The sequence below is a fragment of the Drosophila sulfurigaster genome, chromosome 3 (genome assembly GCF_023558435.1).
Source record: "Drosophila sulfurigaster albostrigata strain 15112-1811.04 chromosome 3, ASM2355843v2, whole genome shotgun sequence".
Lineage (NCBI taxonomy): Eukaryota > Metazoa > Arthropoda > Insecta > Diptera > Drosophilidae > Drosophila > Drosophila sulfurigaster.
The window spans coordinates 9888157-9908304 of record NC_084883.1 but is presented as its reverse complement, the minus strand read 5'-3'; the positions used below and the strand labels follow the sequence as shown (position 1 = coordinate 9908304).

At 37.9% G+C, this 20148-nt stretch overlaps 4 protein-coding genes and 1 long non-coding RNA gene across 9 annotated transcripts; 2 read left to right on the top strand and 3 right to left on the bottom strand.

Moving 5' to 3' along the window:
* Nucleotides 1–862: 862 nt before the first annotated feature.
* On the bottom strand, nt 863–2063 carry LOC133844796 (uncharacterized). Of its 2 annotated transcripts, none has more exons than XR_009894635.1 (2): nt 1575–2063; nt 863–1512 (listed from the first exon to the last, which is right to left on the bottom strand). It is a non-coding gene; the product is annotated as an uncharacterized LOC133844796 (long non-coding RNA). The 2 variants fall into 2 exon arrangements; XR_009894634.1 differs by having other exon boundaries at nt 1625–2063.
* On the top strand, nt 1179–2874 carry LOC133844795 (venom protease). Its single transcript, XM_062279057.1, has 2 exons — nt 1179–1542; nt 2010–2874. The coding sequence occupies exons 1-2, from the start codon at nt 1179–1181 to the stop codon at nt 2837–2839; spliced, it is 1194 nt and encodes a 397-aa protein (XP_062135041.1). The 3' UTR covers nt 2840–2874.
* A 1356-nt stretch (nt 2875–4230) lies between these two features.
* LOC133840917 (uncharacterized) lies at nt 4231–8515 on the bottom strand. Its single transcript, XM_062273103.1, has 2 exons — nt 8189–8515; nt 4231–5062 (listed from the first exon to the last, which is right to left on the bottom strand). Exons 1-2 carry the CDS (start codon nt 8207–8209, stop codon nt 4631–4633), a joined length of 453 nt encoding a protein of 150 aa, XP_062129087.1. The 5' UTR covers nt 8210–8515; the 3' UTR covers nt 4231–4630.
* A 2589-nt stretch (nt 8516–11104) lies between these two features.
* Nucleotides 11105–17863, top strand: LOC133840915 (cyclin-dependent kinase 4). Of its 4 annotated transcripts, none has more exons than XM_062273100.1 (7): nt 11105–11250; nt 12619–12802; nt 14952–15117; nt 16469–16604; nt 16673–17001; nt 17066–17201; nt 17258–17863. In XM_062273100.1, the coding sequence occupies exons 2-7, from the start codon at nt 12697–12699 to the stop codon at nt 17339–17341; spliced, it is 957 nt and encodes a 318-aa protein (XP_062129084.1). In that variant the 5' UTR covers nt 11105–11250; nt 12619–12696; the 3' UTR covers nt 17342–17863. The 4 variants fall into 4 exon arrangements, with proteins under 4 accessions (XP_062129084.1, XP_062129085.1, XP_062129086.1 ...); XM_062273101.1 differs by having other exon boundaries at nt 11150–11295; XM_062273102.1 differs by lacking the exon at nt 11105–11250 and adding an exon at nt 11414–11430.
* A 486-nt stretch (nt 17864–18349) lies between these two features.
* Nucleotides 18350–20099, bottom strand: LOC133840914 (dolichol kinase). Its single transcript, XM_062273098.1, has 4 exons — nt 20009–20099; nt 19281–19944; nt 18747–19227; nt 18350–18689 (listed from the first exon to the last, which is right to left on the bottom strand). The coding sequence occupies exons 1-4, from the start codon at nt 20026–20028 to the stop codon at nt 18472–18474; spliced, it is 1383 nt and encodes a 460-aa protein (XP_062129082.1). The 5' UTR covers nt 20029–20099; the 3' UTR covers nt 18350–18471.
* Nucleotides 20100–20148: the final 49 nt, after the last annotated feature.

The window sequence follows — 20148 nt, the reverse complement described above, 5'->3', positions numbered from 1 at the left end:
CAAATGTTTCAGTTCAGTTTAATCAGCTGTTTTGTAGAAAACATTTCATGATTCTAAATTCACTTTCATAATTTTTAATGGAATGAATTTCAAAATAAATATTGTAAAACATAAGTTTTCCACGGGCAGCTTTATTATACACATAATTGTATTTGAATCATATCTAAAAGTCACTTCACTTAGTTTATTTATATTACTAATGCACAGATATTGCCATCTATCTTCTTGGTTCTGACAGCAAATAATTTAATATGTTTCTTAGAAATCATTATTTAACAAAAACATATACACGAATACACAAAAACATATCTTCCACACTTTATAGTAAAAATTATTTATTTATATTTAAAACTGGAACTCACAAAAGTTTAACCACTTGTTTTTAAAACAGAATTGATGGACTCATTTACGAGTGAGAAACTGCACTGGAGTGACTTCGAGTTGAGTTATACAGCTTAGTTTGAGTTTTAATCACCATCACAGCTGATCCAGTTATCCATTGACTGTACCGATCATCTGTTCGGTGTTTACATATGTGAACCAGGGCAGCAAGAAATCCAGTAACGCAAAATAACAACAAATAGTGTTTGGTTTTATTAGATCTCAATATTATACTCGTTATTTGATTGTTCGTTATTTATTTGCGAATGATATTTGCAGATAACCACAAAGTCTGATTTATTTCTATTCTGCTCAGCCATATATCGACTGTACCGATCACCTGTTGCATGTTCACAAACGTGAACCAGGGCCGCAAAAACATAAAAAACGCAAATACAAATGTGTAAGCTAACAGAATTATTTTAGAATGTTTGTTTTGATCTTTATCTAAAATATATAACATACATTAATATGCGCTGACCACAGTTAGGGCAGTATATTTATAAAACGGTCACACTGAATCGATCAGAATTTCTGTCAACATTGCACTACACTGGAAATAGAGACTGTACATGCTGTCGATTTATTTCTTAGTTATCGATAAAAATACGAATGAGTTTGGCGCCACGACACAGGCTCTTATAGAGATAATTGAATATTCTCCGGTATTAATTATTCAGTACACAATATCACTGGGTCTCTCACAAGCTTTAATATTAGACAAAACGACTGATAATTATGGAGTGGTGAGATGAACAACAACCGAAATGAACGGGGGGCGTTATCAAGTTTTGAGAATGCGCAATATAATTTTTTGTGGGTTTTTTTATTTTTGGGGCAAACGCACTTTAAATGGCTTGAGGCATCACTCAGTTTCTCGCTTGCCGTTGGATACAATGGACGCGATCTGCAAGTTCTTATCCATTTTGTTTATCTCGGCCATTGGAAGTGTGCTGGGCGAGTTCTGCGATCGGGGGACGGGCGAGTGCAAAGAATTAACAGCAACGGACTGTCCCGCAGTATTCTACAATCTGCAAATTATCGGCTTCAACAATGTCAAATATTGTGACGAGTTTAACGATATTGTTTGCTGTCCGCTTCCTCTGAATGCGCAGCAAAAGAATGTTAAACCTGTGGACACGACACGAATGTTTGAGAAGGGTAAATAATTCGAGCGTTACTCGCAATCGCACTTCCTACACCCGGTAGTCATCGATTTGGAGGGTACATGGAACATATCTACTGTCTGTCTGTCCGTCCGTTTATATTATCGCAAAGATCTCAGCAACTAGCAAAGCTGGAGCAACTAAAGTTGCTGGTGATAATGTTGTGAACTCTGCGCAAATCAAGTTTATTTGGAATTTAAACCACGCTCCAGAATTCTTTTTAAAACGAAGCATACAAATGTCGAAGTCCAGAATTTAAATACAAATAATAATAGCCGAATGCTGAATGGTTTCTAGGAATTCAAATGTGATTGGATAATCAGTGTGAAATATGTTTTGTGCTCCCAAAAAATGATTGAAAGTTAATCAGCGTGAAATCTGTTTTTTGTACCCGGGTATGCGACAGTCGTGTACACTCAACTAAACCTTAACTAGTACTTAAACCGGTTTCGTTACACGCAGAATGCCGTCGTTATAATGATGTCAGATCCTCATGTCGCTCAACGCCCCTCATTGTGGATGGCACCAAGGCAGCCTCTCGTGAATTTCCCTTCATGGCCCTTTTGGGTATCCGACAACACGGCAGCAACAGCATAAGTTGGGACTGTGGAGGCACACTGATCCATCCGAAGTTTGTGCTAACTGCCGCCCACTGTTTGGCCACAACGGAGACGAAAGAACAGCGCCTCGATCCCAACTTCAAATCTGCCAAGTTTGTGGTGCGTCTGGGAGAACTTGACTACAACAGCACCGAGGACGATGCACAACCACAGGACTTTCAGCTGGTCAATTATGTGGTGCATCCCTCGTTCACAGAAGACGACGATGGCGGCATCCATCATGACATTGCACTCCTCGAACTGGACAGAAATGCCACGCTCAATGAGTATGTGACACCCGCCTGTCTGCCACCTGGCAGTGGAGATGAACATTTTATTTTAACAGCCGCTGGCTGGGGACACACCAGCAACAGTGGACAGAAGTCATCGCATTTGCTCAAGGCTGCTCTGCAGCGTTATAGCGATGACATTTGCATGGAGCGACTTGAGAATCGCATCGTGCCTCGGACTCAATTCTGTGCCGGCGCCGGCTCCAGCTCGAGCATGGCGGACACCTGCAATGGCGACTCTGGTGGCCCGATCTTTGTGCAGCATCCGAACTACAATTGCCTTAAGCAGATCATTGGCATCACTTCGTATGGTCTCATCTGTGGCAACTACAAGTTTCCCAGTGTTTATACCAAGGTGCATCTCTACACCGACTGGATCGAGCAGATTGTGTGGGGCAATTGATTATGAAACTTAAGGGGACTAGAAAGTAATGTTTTTTAAATCAGAAAGAAAAAACGTACTAAAATCAAAAATAAAATCTTAAATCATCATTATATGATATCAAAATTGTACCAAGAAGATTTATTCTCAAATCGAGATCAAAATTCTACAAAAATTCTATATTGCCCAATTTTGAAATTCAAGAATACAATCTTGTTTTAATTGTACCAAGGAGGCAAAATCTTAAATCAAGATCAAATGTTCTAGATTGGATATACTTAAAATAAGATTGATTATGAGTCAAATGGGAATATCAAAAACATTCTCAAATCAAGAATATGATTTTGTTTTAAGAATTTAAAAATATTAAAATTGATCCAAGAAAGCCAATTTTTAAATCTAGAATAAAGTACTGGCTAAATATGGCTGTCCTAAACGAATTTGTTACAATTACGCTGGGTCCCAAATTTAAAAAACAAACAATATAACTTTTATTAAATTAAGGGATTACTAAATCATATATCAAAAATAAGTTCTCCCAATATATATTACAAGAACCATTAGTTATATTATCGAAAAAAGGAAAAAAGTAAAAATTTGAGTTCTTTTGTATTTCATAACTATGAAAAATCTTTAGATAGCTCATTAATATAAGCCCCAGTTTTAATGTTAAGTAATTTTTTACATCCTCATAATTACCCCAATAAAAGCAGTATAAAACAAATCCTTTTCTTTAAATTAATCAGTTTAACTAGAAAAGGCTCAATTAGCCTCGACTCTTTTTATTTGTAATTTAAATATGTTCTTGAGTATAGTTTTTTCTAAAGTGTTTTAATAATTAATTAAAATTTGTGAAGATACTTCTCTTTGCTTAAATTGATCCACAAACAATCGGTGAAAGAAATGCATTTAAGATGAACATAATCAGCACTTTAATAGAACTTCTAATTTTATTTTTATCTAATGCTTTCTAAATAAAAATTTAGTTGTATCCATATAGCTGGATACCCTTCAACAACAAACGCTTTTAGTAATAAAGTAGTTTAAAATAATCACATCATTAAATCTGTAAAACATGAAGACGAGCTATTGTTGAGTGTGCTTGACTATGAGATACCCGCTAACCATATTCATTAAAACCATATTGTATTAATATACTAAAAACTTACTACATTTAAAATATACCGAAGGCTTTATTTGGTATAGTACTGCATTCAAAATATACCAAAGGCTTTATTTGGTATAGTACTGCATTCAAAATATACCGAAGGCTTTATTTGGTATAGTATTCAAAATATACTAAAGGCTCTATAAATATGTATCAAATAATCAAAATATACCATAGACCTTCTAAAGAAGTTTGATTTCTTGTTCCTGAAATTCGCCATCGAATTAAAATAAACGAAATTAAATTGTTTTTTTTTGATAATTTTGTTAGCTTTAATAAACATTATAGTAACAAGTATTTAAGAATCAGTTAACAAATATGTTATGTGACATTTGTAATTTAATTTTAATTTAGGGAATACTTAACATATGCTTTGATTTTTGTGGGATGGCGTGAGTTGAGTTTGGGGTGGGGCGGGGTGGGAATGTGCTTAAGTAAGTGAATACAATAATAAGAATAAAGATTGCGTATCGATCGAATTGCAGTTGCGTTGTGCTGTGCGTTACTTATAATAATATGTTATGTTAGATTAGGTTAGGTTATGTTTAGAGAGCTAAGTGCTAGAGAGGACCCTGTAGAAGACCAGTGTGACAGCCATAGCTTGATGGTTGTTGTGGGATTCGATGTGTGTGAGAGTGACGATACTACACACGCTTGTAGTACAGCTGATCATCGCGTCTCCTGGCGGCGATCTCCTTTTTCCTGATCTCACGCTGCTGATAGACAAACAGAGGACGGAAGACGATGGCACGACGTTTGCGCTCCCGGCGATGACTCTTGGCCTGATCCTCAACAGGTGCTGACTTCAGTTCGGCGGGAAGTTCGACTTCCTCGACCTGACGACGAGGACGATTCCGGAATAGATCGGTCTTGGCCGAATCGTGAGCGTAGAGGGTGCTGAGGAAGTCAAAGTAGGGCTTGGAGCGCAGACTGTCCGGCTGGGCGAGGGGAGAGTTGTAGCTGAACTGGTTGGGTGTCACGATGTCCAGCAGCGTGTGCGGTCCCTCCTCCGGTTGTTGCTGGGGCGCAGCTGTCGCAAAGCAAACGATGCCCAGGGCCACGGCCAGGGTGTAAAACTGCGGAAATAGCAAATGAAGAAGATACGAGATACGAAATGAAAACAAAGCCAAATGGAAGGTGTGAATAACAATTGGAGGCCAAGAAACCGTCTCTGCAAACTATTTAGAACCAGTCTATAAAATAGACAGACTGCGACAATCGACAGCGAAGCATATGCTTTAAATTAGCATACAATAATTAATTTAAATGAAATAACAAATAGCAAAAGTAAGAAGTAAGAAGAAGTATGAAGAAACAAGCAATCAATAAGCGCAAATCGACAAATTTAATTTATAGTCTCACGTAAAATATTCATGATCACGTCCAAGACTCTATAATAGCATTATCTACATATATCCCACTGGATAATAATTACAGTGTTGTCGCCATATGCTGCGCCCTTGGCAAAAGCAAAAGCAAAAGCTTAAAGCCGGATGCACGATCGCATCGAATCGAATCGCATCACATCGATATAAATTCGATTTATGGGAGCCACAAGCACCTGTGCACATTTAATTTATGTATCACATTTCAGTGTGCTTTGTGTTAATGAAATTAGTATTATTCTTAGAGGACAAATTAAAGACTAACCAACAAATGGAATAAAAACAAAGACCACAAAACAAGAAGAAGCCACAGCGATAAAAACCGGATGACGTTAAACAAAAAAAAAATGGAAAAAAAAGATATTATGAAAAAAGAAACCAGCTTTTGGTGTAGGTGAACGCGCTTAGCCCAGGCCAAGACAAGACAAGCTGAGACGCTCAATGACAGCTTTATTTCTCCTTAACATTTGCATAGCACTGAAGAAAGATGCCATCAAACAAGTCAACATTTCAATTGCCACCGTTATAATCCACTTTGAATATGCATATGAAGCCAACTCAGCAAACACAAAATATCAAATAATAATAATAACATTAATAATAACAACATAAATAACGAATCATGATTCATGATTCACGATTCAACAAAACCGCAGCTATTTCCAGTTAATCCCAAAAATCAACATCTATATTGATATCTATTTTTATATGCATAAATTACTTCATTGATAACCGCAATTCCTCCTTCATGGGGGTTTTTCTTTATTATTATTATTTTTTTCATTTTCGATCCCAGACGCAGACTAATTATGTAAATTTACAGGCAGTGAACTGAACCACTCTAGATTTAATTAATTTTCATGACATACGAGTTCGCTGGCAGGCAAAAACCAAAAAAATACCAAAATAATATCCAAAATAAAAATAAAATAACTATCTGTATCTGAATCTCGTCGCGGTATCTGTAACCGGTTGCGCTTTAGTGGCTCAGGGCTAACCCAAAAGATGTATAACAGTTGTTGCGTGCATACCCTGTATAATCGCATCCAAAGGGTATGGCAGAGGGAGTCGAAGAGATCTGCGACCCAATTAAGTAGACTACAATGTTAATGAGTGTAAGAAGTGTATCATTTATCTCAATTCGATGCTTAGGAAAATCAGCCAAAATATATTCGATAGATACTGCTTTTATCTTACTGTCAAATTATTTTTGATTTTAAAAGATGATAAGCACACACATGCTATAAGTAATCTCAGTATTTTACTCAGTATTTTATGTTACTTCGAAAAGAAGACTAAAAAAAGTCTTTCCATTCACAGTCATTATATAATTTTTGTATTTTTTTTTTCATATGGCAATAAGACTAAAAAAGCTTTCTATTCAGAATCGTCATAAAATTTTCAGTATTTTACTCAGTATTTTATGTTTCTACAATAATAAGTCTAAAAAAAGGATATTCATTAAAAATTATTATACAATTTTCAGTATTTTACTCACAATTGTCATTTCCTACTAATATAAGACTTTCTATTCAGAGTCATTATACAATTCATATCCAAAAACTATATGTAAATCTATACAAATATCCATTTATATCATGTACTAAACATAGTATATACATATATGGTATAAGGTATATATATAGAATTTAATTTTCTGTTTATTGATAAGTCTGTTGTGTAATTTTTCTCATTTGATAAAGAGGCTGTGTTGGTTTCAGAAAATTTATTAAGAAAACTATAATTATAAAAACAAAACAGCAAATTATGAACTGAAGATAATAGCATATAATACCTTGAGTCCTAATAGCATTTCGGAAATTATTTAATTGTAAAGTATTTCACACAGAATTGTAATTTTAGGAAACTATAAAAAATCTCAGGCTTTAGTATTAATAGATGATGACAATTAAACCAATAAATAATCACAGTATTTCAATTAAAATTCTCGCAATATAATCTTTCTAGCAATAAAATCTTTCTGGCAGAATTTCAAATTTAAATCCTTTGACATCCTGATTTAATCTTTATCTATATCCTTTCAAAAATAAATGAGCTAAAAATACTACTTTAACAACTTCATATTTTTTTCCAAAGCAATTGTAAAATATTTAATTTATAATTGATCTTATCATTCCACAAATAAATCGTCTTTTGATATGTTAAACTTGACTGGGTATGGAAATGTTTCATGCCTTGGCAACAATTCAAGTTTCTTGCATCGGTTGCTATCTGTTGTATCTACATACATTATTTTTTATTGTAGCAGCTGATTGATTTGAGGCAGGATTGCGAGGCCAGTTAACTGATTAACTGATTAACCGATACTAAAAATGTTTAATGGGCCACACTAGCGACTTCCTCAAGAAGACAGCCATGAGCGGAGAGAAGAATCGAAGAATCGTGTTACAAAAGTTGAAACACCCAGCTTCAAAAAAAAAAATATATTTAAATTTCGAAATGTTTTTGACCTTGTTGCGAGTGAAGAGACGCAAATCCGTTAGGCCAATGAATTTGAACAAAAACTGAATAATATATGTTAGTATATAACATATATTGTATTTAATTTATATTTATTCGTGCGCTGATTGCGGTTTTAATGTGCTATGTTGAAAATGTTAATAAAGTAAACACGTTCTCCTGCTCACATATCACATATCATCATTCGTTCTTTCGATCTTTCTTTCTCCATTATATTTATGATTATAATTTTTTCGTTTGTTTCGACAGTCGATGATAATAAGTGTGATTGGCTCGTAAATATTAAAAGTGCTGTGGCTTTTGCTGTGGCTTTTGCTGTGGCTGTGGCATACTCACTTGATGCGTTAACTGGAACATGTTATAAGCGAAGATCTTTTTATTTCGATCGAGTTTTATTTATATCGAGTTTTGAGTTTTGATTTTATCGTTGCTGCTTGATGAATATCCTTGGCTCTGGTGAGATTGTGTTCTCAGCACACGCGTTCTCGAACTTCTCGTTTTATGTATATGTATTTTTTTTGGTATTTGTTGGCGATGCACAAGTTTCGAATAATCGAATAATATTCGTTATCACAAAATAAAGCTGGAAACGCGGCGCCGAACAAAACTGATTTGCAATTTGTTGATGTTGATGTTGTCGCTGCAGAGCGTGCGCACTGACTGTTCAGAATATTTGTCACTAATTCACTTTTATATGCCAAAAGCACTTGCACACACTCCCTTCCCCTCCCTCTACCTCACCCTTCCCCCGCTTCGTGGGCAGCCGAACGGGTTTCGCTTCAACTCGACTTCGACTTCGACTTCAGCTTCAGCTTGACGTTGTGTGTTGTTCTCTGTGTGTTGCTTGTTGCTGGTGTTAAGTGTCGCCGATGTCACGAATTAGCCAAGCCACTGCAGAGTGCGACAGAGAGAGGGAGAGCGATGCTGTGGGCAAGAAAGAGAGCGAGACTGTGTGCCAAAATATTGCCCTAAGGGGGGCGTCTTACTTTCTTAATTGTTTCTCCTGTCAACGAAAGAGGAAACACACAGCACAGCATTCGACACTTTGTCATATTTACTTTTGTTTTGATTTCGACCACAAATGTTTGCATTTCGCATGACTTTTAATTAAATCTTTCCATGACGCAGACACTAATCAAATCGAAATCAAATCAACATCAAATCAAATCGAAAGCAGATGAGACTTGAATTTGACGCATTACAAAAATACCCGAGATAGGATTACTAGAAAAAACAATACGGAAGCCGGCAGCCAGCTAATCGCCTTTCAAATCGGAACCAATTTCAAACCAAGTTAAAGCTTAAACTCTATTCTTAACATCATTATGTAGACGAGCTCATTATGCTAATGCCTTTGGTGACGCATTTCGAGCGTCTCGGAAAAGTGTCACCACAACACAACAAACACACAAAATTGTGGCCCAAAACGATCTGCGATCGGAGATAAACATTTATGTACTTTACGCTCTTGAAAATAATCTCTCAAGCCTGACGAAGGTCAAGAGCGATCCACACAGAAAAAAACAAAATAAAACTCATTTCTTGGGGACACTCTTTACCAGCGATGCAGCAAGAAAGATCATCAATTTTTTCATTATTTTTGGGGTTAAGTCTTTTTCCTTTGCGTCTGCTAAACAAAAAATTAGTCGTCTGAAATTAGCATAAATTATTAGACAAACAAATCGTTGATTACAGAATTTTGATTGCTTAAATTAATGCTTCACGTGATTCTTTTTTTTTTTGCTTTTTTTTTCTTTTGGCATACCGGATCACATTCTTTGGCTTAAATCAATTGGTTCATTAGAGCAGCATCTTCAAAATTAAATCAAAACAAAATTGATTGATTTGATTGATCCGAAGTGTCAAAACACATTTCAGTTTTTGTTTGTTCGTTTCTTCATAGATTTATTGATCGTAAACAAAGCCCATGAAGTGTGTGTTTAAATGCGAGTGCGTTTAATTTAATTTATATTTAATTGCGCCTAAGCGATAACCGAGCCGGTTTTGTAGATCGTCACAAGACTAATGAATACCGATTACCAGAGGCCGCTGAAACAAATGTCAAAGAGCTAAATCAATATGACAAACGCCGGCGACTGATCAACGTTGTAATACCCTGTAAAATCATTTAGAACTTTGAGGAAATTCCTTTGCTAAATAAACCAAATTAATGATGTCAAAAGTGCTTCAAAAGAATTCAATTAGCACTTTCAAAGATGATCCATTGCATTCCGATGACAAATTACATTTTGAATCATATTTATTTCCCACAACCCACCTTCTAATTGATAGAGATTTCAGCTTGGGATTGGTCAATTGGGATTCGCTGCTTCCGTTAAATGTCGATCGAGGTGCTAAACAAAGTTCGCTGCGGATCTCTGACTCTGACTCTGGCTGGCACCATAATTTTCATCGGTATCAAATGATTCACATTGCTGATCGCAAGTGATTCATGATATAACATAGCAAGGGACTAAGTTCGAGTTATCGCTAAGCTCACAAATCCTTTACAAATCACGTACGTTGCTTGTTGACTTTATCACTTTTCACTTTGCAGATTTTGTCGCCTGCTTCTTCGTCTTTCTCGCATTGTACGTCACCATCGTTAGCAAACAATTAACACCTTTTTGCAGCACGTCATTGTGTTTTAATTGGTGGAAATTAAAAGCAGGTGTGCTGATTTGTGCTTAATTGAAATCATGTCTATTTTATGGTGTCTACGCAAAACACACAAATCAATCTAAAGTTTATTTCAAAAAATGCGCGCTAACCCTTACACAGGGTGGCAACGATACAAATCCAACATGTGGTTGGCAACGCGGCGCATACCTTGAAGTTGGCTGCGCACCAATTCAAACGTGCACGAAGTTGGCTGTGGCAGTTGTTCCAGTTGACTGCGAACATGTTTGAACTTATGGTGTAAAGTTGGTTGCGGGTAATTTTTTGTTGACATGAAGTTGGCTGCGCGTCAGTTTTAAAGCGTAGGGAAATTTACTGTTTAATATATGTAATTAATTTCACAATTAATGCAAAAATTTTCCAATTTTGTTGAAGTAAACGAAAGTTCTAGAATGACTTATTTAATATATCAATAAATGGTGTAAATACAAATTGAGATGTTGCACAACATATTTAACGTCTAAAATTTGAAATAGGAAAATCCAATATGCGCTCTGTTAATGTTAACTCAAGCAGTAAAGAGCACCTTAACAGTGGACGCTGATGGCGAAAGAGATCTCTTTACACAGAAGGGGAATATCGTAAATGTGGCTTGAGTGCGATTTGAGTGCTGTTATTTATTTTGTGTGCATGCTCCTCAGTTGGTTACAAAAATTGTTAGTGTTAAAATCTTTATTTTTATTTAAAAAATACAGTGTTTAATACAGGTGCAGCTGTCGGTATGTTTCACTAGTCGATTAATCGTGATCGTCGGTCTTTATTAGGTTTGTTTTTACTCCGCCTTGAGTGGTAGCATTTTTTTCGTTATAAGGAAAAAACATTTTGATCGCGTCGCTTTTCTGTGTGTGCATGTGTGTGTGTGTGTGTTCATGAGTGCTTGTATGTGCACACATACAAAGGTACATAAATAAATACATACATTATACGGTAATATGTACGATTGTGGCTATGGATGTTCCGTGCGTTTGTTGTTGGCGTTATTCGGTCTTGACAAATACAAAACACATTTTAATATTTAACTAATATTTATAATTCGCACACACACACGTAATCGCATCACCAGCCCAGCGAATGGGGTATATCAGCTTGTCCATTGCACAGGAGCACTAAACACGTACATCTCCATACATACATACAAACAATACATACGAACGCAGCGAAGTTGACATTTTAACTGTAATTATTTCGAGTTCTCCTTTGCTAGTCGCTTCTCCTGCGCACACTGCACTGCCTTTTGTGTGTGACAAAAAGGGTATGCGTACTCACTCGTACGTATACCTCTCGCTCACTCGCTCGCTGCTCCGACGACGGGCATCGTGATGAAAAATACCGAATTTTAGCTGTTATATGTTGTTCTGGTGGTTTTTTTTGCTCATTCGTGTCGTTTAGCGAGAGAGCACACTTGTTATTGTTGTTGCTGTTGCTGTGTCGCCGCTGTGTTGTTATTGTTGTTATTATTATTGTTGCTGGTTTTGTGGTTGCGATTAGAATTAATTGACAAATGGCAAAAAAATGTTGCTTATTTTTTTATTTGTCTGCTTTGTGCCGAAGCAAGAGGCAAAGGCAAAGCACAAAAAGTAACAGACATTGCAAGAGCACAATAGTAGTTGAATATATCAATAAATTATAATACAAAATTCATACAGACCTATGTAGTAGCAAAACACAAACACACACGCACACTAAAACCCTCAAACGAGTTCATTGACCGGCCAACTACAAAGACAACAAGTATAACAACAACAACAACAGCAAACAGCCATAAACGCAGCAACAACAACACGGAATAATGTCAAGCTATGTAGATTACCACTAGCTTTATTAATAGACAGCACACACAAAGACAAGTACAAATACAAATACAAATACATGTGTATGTGTAGACATAAGCAGAGCCGGCAGCATAGGCAATAACATAAGGTAACTCTAATTAACACCTGTTACACGCGCACAAGTTAGGTTATGTTATCAGCATTTTAACCCTGCGGTGACCAAGCTATTGCACAGTGGGCAATTCCAATGAGCTGACCTTGACAAATGCTCGCTTATTGTGGCAGGTTATGAAATTTGAATTTTTCAAATTACAGCAGAAGATCCCCTTACCTCGATATATGTGTGTGTGCGTGTATTAAAATTGCATTGTCATCATCGATAAAGAAAGCATAATGGCTTCGATCTCACAAAACAAGCGGCAGAAAATGTCGGAATCACAGTGTACGGATGATATTGCACCACAGTTCAATTACAAGGAACTCGATATAATTGGCACAGGTATGTTTACACTTATATAATTGTGGATTTTTCCCTCTGTAGGGTATTCCCCATTTCGTCTAGCCCAATCACTTAACTATTTACGATTTCTTCAACTTTAATGACCGCATCGAATTGTAGTGCAAGTGTTCTAAAGAGGGGAAATACTGGGCTTTGAATTTTCTTCTATTTACCCCATCCCTTCTCCTTCTTTGGCTTCTTAAAAGGGCTTGCAAATGTTGTTGCATACTTTCAGGTCAGATTTTGAAATCCACGTGTATTCGAATTTATTCGAACAATAAAAATATAGCTAAAAGGCAATTAAAATAGCTTTAAAGTGCAAGATGACGATTAAAAGGCCAACGAACATTTCAAGTTTCTTAAGTATTTTTATTCAAACATTAATCAATTACGTCACAGTGTTGAAATTGAGAGACATAGAGACACAGAGAGAGAGAAAAAGAGATGATCGTACAGTGAATATTAATGATTATTTTTACTGGTTTCTTTGTGTCATGTTTGTTACTGTTGTTGGTTGAGCTTTAACAGAGGCGTCGTTTGTGGGAGGGATGCTGCAAAAGTTTGACGCCACCAGAGGGTTAAGCATAGTGGCAGTATCATAGCAACCAAGTCGCTATGAGATGTGCTTCCGTTCAGATCAGGTTACAATTGCTAAAAAAAAAAACTTAAAAATGGAAAGCAAGGCAAGTAGAAGTAAATGGCCCCCTTCTCAAGGTCCATGGCATAGCCAGAAAATTAAAAACAAGTTCAACTTTTTTGTAAAAGAGACATTGAGAAAAAATAAATGTATCTGCTTCTACTTTTGCTTGTTTTGCTTGCTTCATTTTATTTTTTTTTCGCTGTTTCTCGCATTCATTCAATTATTGCCTCGTGCTTTTCTGTTTGTTGTTACTGTTGTTGCCTTTGATTTGTGCAAAATTTTTGACAATTGAAAGCGGCCGCAAAAACGAGTCGACAAAAAACCGAAAAAAAAAAAAATAGTCGAACGAGAGAAGTGTAGAGAGTGTAGAGTCGAGTAGCGTAGAGTGCGAATAACGAATCGCGAATCACGAAACACGAATCGCGAATTCGAAATCTGTTCTTTGTTGCCTTTGTTCTTGGGTTGTCTTTGTGTTTGTTGTTATTCTTATGATGTATTATTATAATAGAAGGTTGTAGCAAACCTGGCCTTGTACTTGACTTTTGATGCTTTTAGCTTGTTTAACGTTTTAGCCAGCTAGCAACGCAGACGTGTTGCAAAAACGTTGCTCACATCTCGAAATGTTTAGAAATGTCACCCCAAAATAGAACTCCCACGCGACGTTCCATCCATCCATCTGTCTTACCGTCTGTCTGTCTGAATTGAAATGCCGTGTAGAGAACTTGTCAGACTGTTTCTGCAGTCTGCTGTCTGGCCTTTGCTGTCCGTCCGTCCGTCCGTCTGTCTATCGCTGGTGATAAATTTCCGGTGACAGATTTTGTCTTTCTAATTTGATTCGATTCTGCCAACAGAAGACACCTTCCCATCTCACTCTCTCTCTTTCTGTTTCTCTTTCTCTGTCTGCGGCTTCGTTATGGCTCTTCTCTCCACCCGTATAACACACCTATCGTTAGACTGCAGATATCACGCTCAAAATCAGCCGGTTGCTCGACACCAAACTGCTTATCAACACACAACAACAGCTGACTGTCGTCACCGCTCGCATTTGTATTTTTATTTTCTTTTTCTTTCGTTTTTTTGGGCATTCGGCTTTGGTTGGGCTTTGATTTTGGTTTGGTTTGATTTGGTTTGCAATTTCGTTCGTTACTCTTCTCGTTTATAGGGTGCTGGGCTATAGCTACCATTAGTTATGTATGTATGCCAGATTTCTACACACTCAATTTTTGGCAAAATAAACGCGTACATGAAATTCACTTGTTCTTATCTCACTCTATTATATGGGGACTGTTTTTGCTTTGTTTTTTTTGTTGCTTCTTTCTTTCAGTTGATTAGCATTTCATTTGTGCTCTTTGCAATTCGCTTTTCGCTCCAAGGTTATATTGTTACTGTCTCGATTGTATCCTGTCTCGTTCTGCCCATCACTGAGTCTCTCTATTTCTCCCTCACTCTGCAGTTGCATGACCTACATTTTGTATAACACTTTTTGCTTACCCTTTACGACCTTTACAGGGGCCTATGGTACCGTTTATCGGGCACGCGACAATGAAACCGGCCGCTACGTGGCCATTAAGAAGGTGCGCATTCCGCTCACCGACAATGGAGTGAGTGCGACGGCGCTGCGAGAGATTTCGCTCCTTAAACATCTCAACACATACGATCATGCGAACATAGTCAAGTGAGTAAACTGCGCTTATGCGTGTGTGTGCGTACGTGTGTGTGTGTGCGTGTGGGAGTATCTCTGCTTATCTTGGTGGCGCCCCAGTATTTGTTAGAAGTGCAAAATAGAAGAAAACAAAAATACACAGATTACACACAATGGCAAGTGTCTGTCTGTATGTATGTGTGCATGTGTATATGTGTGTGTGCGCTTTTGCACAGTCTATTTTGTTTATCTTCTTTACCTTTTGCCACCTCCCCTTCCCCTTTCCCCTCACACTGGCCTCGTGCAGTTATTCACTGTAACGATCACGACAATTTACACCCCCCAAACACTTGCAGTGGCAAATGCACATAAAATGTTAAGCCAAACGTCAAGCACAGCGGCGCCGGCTTGGCTTGCTCTGATAACGTTGCGACTGCGACGAGGCAAAATGATTTGCAACAACGGCATGCTATTATGAAATTGCAATTTGATGAAGCATTTGACAGCAGCAACACCAACAGCACCAGCTTCAAACTAACTAATTGCAAATCATGCGCTTTGTCGTTTCCAACAACTTTGTTTACAAAGTTCACTTATACCAACATGTTGTTGGTGTGTTGCCAGTACCCAAAATACTCTGCAACGCACCTAAGCACACTGGCGGTCAAAGCGACGACATGCAGAGAGCAACGTACTAAAACCCCGTCGAAATACTCAAACTCTCTCAGTACTAAACAACAAAAAAAGCCGCTCAACCGCTCTCAGCAAGCAACCGGTTGCTGCGCATTATCTTTGTGCTCAGTTACGATACTTGGCTGAAGAGAAGAGTGAATAGCGTAAATGGCTCAGAATGTTGAAGAGAGCACAATATTTAATGTTAGTTGCTTTGCCATTTATTCAAGCCTATTTTTTATTTATATAAAAATAATGTAAAAGTGTTTTATAAAACACTTTTTGGTGAAATTTAAATTAAAATTAATCATTTTTACCTTTAAAAGTGATTAAGTAACGCAAATTTAGTACGTAATTAATTTGTAGTAAATCGTCAAGCAAATCGGCAAATCGTTTAACAGCGCCACTTAAACTGTTAAGTGGTTGCTTAACATAATGTGAGAGTGGGGCAATTACGCTATTCACTCGTCCGCTCCCCAAGCATTCGACGCTCGATCGAAAATGTTGTTGAAGTGGCCTTTGTCTGGCGTGAGTGGAGTAATTTGATTAGTTCGCCTCATCGCCGCAGCATGGCGACTGGCGCCACATGCGCCAGCAACATATTATGACAGCTGTGGGGCATTGTGGAGACTCATTGCTCCACTCTCCAACTCGCCACTCTACACGATTTTGCACACATTCATTGCTAATTTCGATTTCCCCTAACCCGCAGACTGTTCGAAGTATGCCAGTTTTTGGAACGTGATGGAAAATTGCTGATCTTGCTGGTTTTTGAGTATCTGGAGCAGGATTTATCTGATTTGATTGAAGGTTTACCCAAGACAGGCATGTCACTCACCACAGTTCAGGTAGATCCTCGAAAAGTTCCTAAGCTTATTTATTGTGCTGTTACTGAAGTAATTCTTAATTTTCGCAGCGTCTTTCACGGGAACTCTTGACAGGCATCGACTTTCTGCACGCAAATCGCATTATTCACCGAGATCTGAAGCCACAGAATCTGCTCGTCTCTTCCCAGGGTCATTTGAAGATCGCCGATTTTGGTTTGGCCAAAACCTATGATTCTGAAATGAGATTGACTTCAGTTGTGGTCACGTTATGGTATCGAGCACCCGAGGTACTCCTTGGTCAGGGTTACAACAGTTCCGTGGACATATGGAGTGCGGCCTGCATCATTTTTGAAATGTTCAATCGCAAGCCGCTGTTTCCGGGCACATCCGAGAAAAATCAACTGGATCGCATCTTCGAGTAGGTTGCTCGACAAATCCAATATAAATTTTTAAATTAATTGATTTTCTTTTATTTTCTGCAGACTTACTGGAAGACCAAGTGATGAACTGTGGCCTCCGAGCATTTCTTTATCTCGGGAACATTTTCCTCCACGACTTCCCAAGCGTCCACGTGACTTTCACCCGGAGTTGTGTGATTATGCCGACGATCTACTTAATGTAAGTCGATCAAACTCAAAATAATTATGGACTAATATTTCAATTGTCATCCATAGCAAATGCTTTCGTATGAGCTTCATCAGCGTCCGTCGGCATTGGCTTGTTTGGAACACGAATACTTTCAGCAGGAGCCGCAGTAAAAGTTAAATTTCCGATTGGGGTTTTCCCCAGCAAGAGCAGTCAAATCTGAATTTTGTTGTTTCTTGTTACAATGTTCCTTTATTCTATATTGTATATGTACATTTATATTTTGTTTATATATATTTTTTTTTGTACGCGTATAAATTCGTATATGGTTAGTCGTAATTGTAATCAGCCAGTTTATTTGTTAATCAACTGCCGTTAAACGAAACTCGAGGATTTCGATCCGGTTTAAAATGTGATACACCCAGTTCAGGACTAGAGACATGCTCAGGCATACATATAAATATATATATCTCCATTGTATATATAAACAACTATTTGTTGGTATTTACTAATACCACACACAAAGAAATAAGAATTATATTCAAAATTGCTCTGTTCGTAATGTCTGTACATCAACAACAACATTAATTACTATATTTATAGGTATAACTGCATTTTTATATACATTTATATATATATCTATACGAAAATAAAATTTACAATACTAATAAAGAAATGCATTGTCACAGCATTTATACTTAAATAGTTATAAAGAAATAATGGTTAAACTCGAATTTAAATTTAACTGCTTCCAACGGTCGTGTGCTGTTAACTTAACAGTAGTAACAGAGTAGTCGGATCGGTTGATAACAGTGCTGAGAGTGCAAAACCGGCGCTGTTGTTAACAGTGATGAGAGTGCAAGACCGGCTCTGTTATTAACAGTGCTGAGAGAGAATAAGGCTTGCACTGTTATTAACAGTGGTGAGAGGTACTCGGCTGGTAATGTTACTTACGATATGCTATTTAGCACTGATCGCAGTGCTACTAATATTAAACTGTAAATGTAAGCTGACATCTTCGCTATAAATATACAAAATTAAATTTCTAATCTCTGTAAATTTCTAATTTCTATCGAAAATAAAATAATATGTTTAAAATTGCATTTTACACATAATATTCAAATATACTTAGGGAATTTTAAACCAGAAAGTAATTTTTAGTTTTTTTTTCTCATTTTTGGTATAATTTGGTCACATTGCAACACAGAATAGACTTGCAACGTATTTTTCTTTTGTTTTTCTAAGTTATTATTTACTATGTAAACTGGCAAATATAGGAATGTATCACTTTTTTATAAAAGCCTTAGGCAAGACCAACTAGAATGTAAAAGACGAGCGGCAACACTAGATTATCCACCTGATCTGTAAACGCTTCAACCAACGCTGCATTCAAAGCCGCAAAAACAGTTGCAAACCATTGACCCTGCGTCAAGTCCAAGATGCCACCTAATTCCAAAAACCAGACTGATAAGAGGATCGATACTACAAAAGCGATCGTGCCCTCCACAGAACGTGTAGAGTCTGAAATGGAGTAGAGATTTTAGTTGTAGGATAAATCAATTGATTTTTTTCACTCACTGCTCCACTTGTTGCGTCCATACTTGGAGCCCACCACACTGGCTGCCGTGTCTCCGACGCCCACAGCGAGCACACCTGAGAGTAGCATCAGCAGGCTGGGATTGTCGCTCTGGCCACATGGACAACAAGTCAGCCATATGGGCAGCGAGCAGCCAATCAATAAACAAAACGGTGTCAATGCCAATTGACCCGAATCCTTGACATCCTTGAAAGATTCAAAGGCAGCCACCAAAGTGTTACCAAATGGCGGCATCTGCAGTAGCCGAAGTAGCTCCAAGACCACAAAGACTGCAAAGGCAACGCCTGTGGCAATGTACAACAAGGCGCACTGATAAACCAGGCCAGGCACAAAGACGAGCACAATCAGCAGATGGAAGATCTTGCGGACACGCGTGTTGGCCTGCGTGGAGTTGCCCAGTTGCCAGCTGACCGTGGCACCTGTCAATGCCACCAGAATGATGTAGAACACAATTACAATTAACTGGAAGATAGAAGTTCAGATTAGAGCAACAACAATAAAGTCTGAATACTTACGCGCTTCTGATCCCTGAGTATGAAGTTGAGCAGTGCAATCAATGGCAAGGGTTGCGTCACTGGAGCACAGGTGACGGCCACAAGGAGCAGCCCAATTAAGAAGTAGAAGGGCAACGGCTGTCTCAAAACTGGCAGCAAGGCAAGCAGCACACAAACCGTCAGCAGACAGATCAATGCACTCTGCATAATAGCATTCAATTGGCCAAAATCCGTAATTGGCTTTGCTTGCAGAGCAAACAAAGCGTAAATGCGACTTGTGGCATTGAGGAGGAATAGGACAAGTCCCTGCACCAGAATGGCAGCCTCGCCAAAGCTAAATGTCTTGGGCAGTGCACGCATAACGCTGATGTATACATGCTGATAAAGTGTGGTGATAAGAAACCCGCCAATTAATGATGTAATCCAAGTGGTTTCCGGTTGCAGAGCCAGACAAGCACTTGTAACAAAGGCGGGCAACAGGTTGAACAGCCAGTTAAGTGCCCAGCCCGAGCTTAAGAGAAAGCAAAGCGTTCTCAAACATGTTCCCAATGCGATCACAATTAGATAGCGATGCACTGCATCCGATGAGCTACAGGCCGGCGTCGTTGTGTGCGAGTGCAGATAGCTGACGGCCAAGGCCAAGGGCAACAGTAAACTTAGCCAACCGCCATTTGAGGCAAAGGGCCTGAGTGTAAGAAAAACAATTAAATTGAAGCCATAATAGCGCGATAAGTTTTTGTTTACAATACCGGGGCAAAAGTCGCTCCATCCTTGCAGTGTTGACTAACACTTGTTGTGAGGTGTGACCACAGATGGGATTTTTAAATATACCAAAGAGTAACGTATATTGGAACGGGACACTATTAAGTTAACGCATATTTAAATAGTT

Bases quoted from the DNA above. Each gene is read 5' to 3' on its own strand.
- LOC133840917 (XM_062273103.1), bottom strand. From the start codon at position 8,209: ATGTTCCAGTTAACGCATCAA. The intron at 5,063-8,188 runs GTGAGTATGCCA...CTATTTCCGCAG, and splicing joins TGTTCCAGTTAACGCATCAA to TTTTACACCCTGGCCGTGGC.
- LOC133840915 (XM_062273100.1), top strand. From the start codon at position 12,697: ATGGCTTCGATCTCACAAAACAAGCGGCAGAAAATGTCGGAATCACAG. The intron at 16,605-16,672 runs GTAGATCCTCGA...TAATTTTCGCAG, and splicing joins TGTCACTCACCACAGTTCAG to CGTCTTTCACGGGAACTCTT. The intron at 17,002-17,065 runs GTAGGTTGCTCG...TATTTTCTGCAG, and splicing joins CAACTGGATCGCATCTTCGA to ACTTACTGGAAGACCAAGTG.
- LOC133844795 (XM_062279057.1), top strand. From the start codon at position 1,179: ATGCGCAATATAATTTTTTGTGGGTTTTTTTATTTTTGGGGCAAACGC. The intron at 1,543-2,009 runs GTAAATAATTCG...CGTTACACGCAG, and splicing joins GACACGAATGTTTGAGAAGG to AATGCCGTCGTTATAATGAT.
- LOC133840914 (XM_062273098.1), bottom strand. From the start codon at position 20,028: ATGGAGCGACTTTTGCCCCG. The intron at 19,945-20,008 runs GTATTGTAAACA...TCTTACACTCAG, and splicing joins ATGGAGCGACTTTTGCCCCG to GCCCTTTGCCTCAAATGGCG. The intron at 18,690-18,746 runs GTGAGTGAAAAA...ACTCCATTTCAG, and splicing joins TGGACGCAACAAGTGGAGCA to ACTCTACACGTTCTGTGGAG.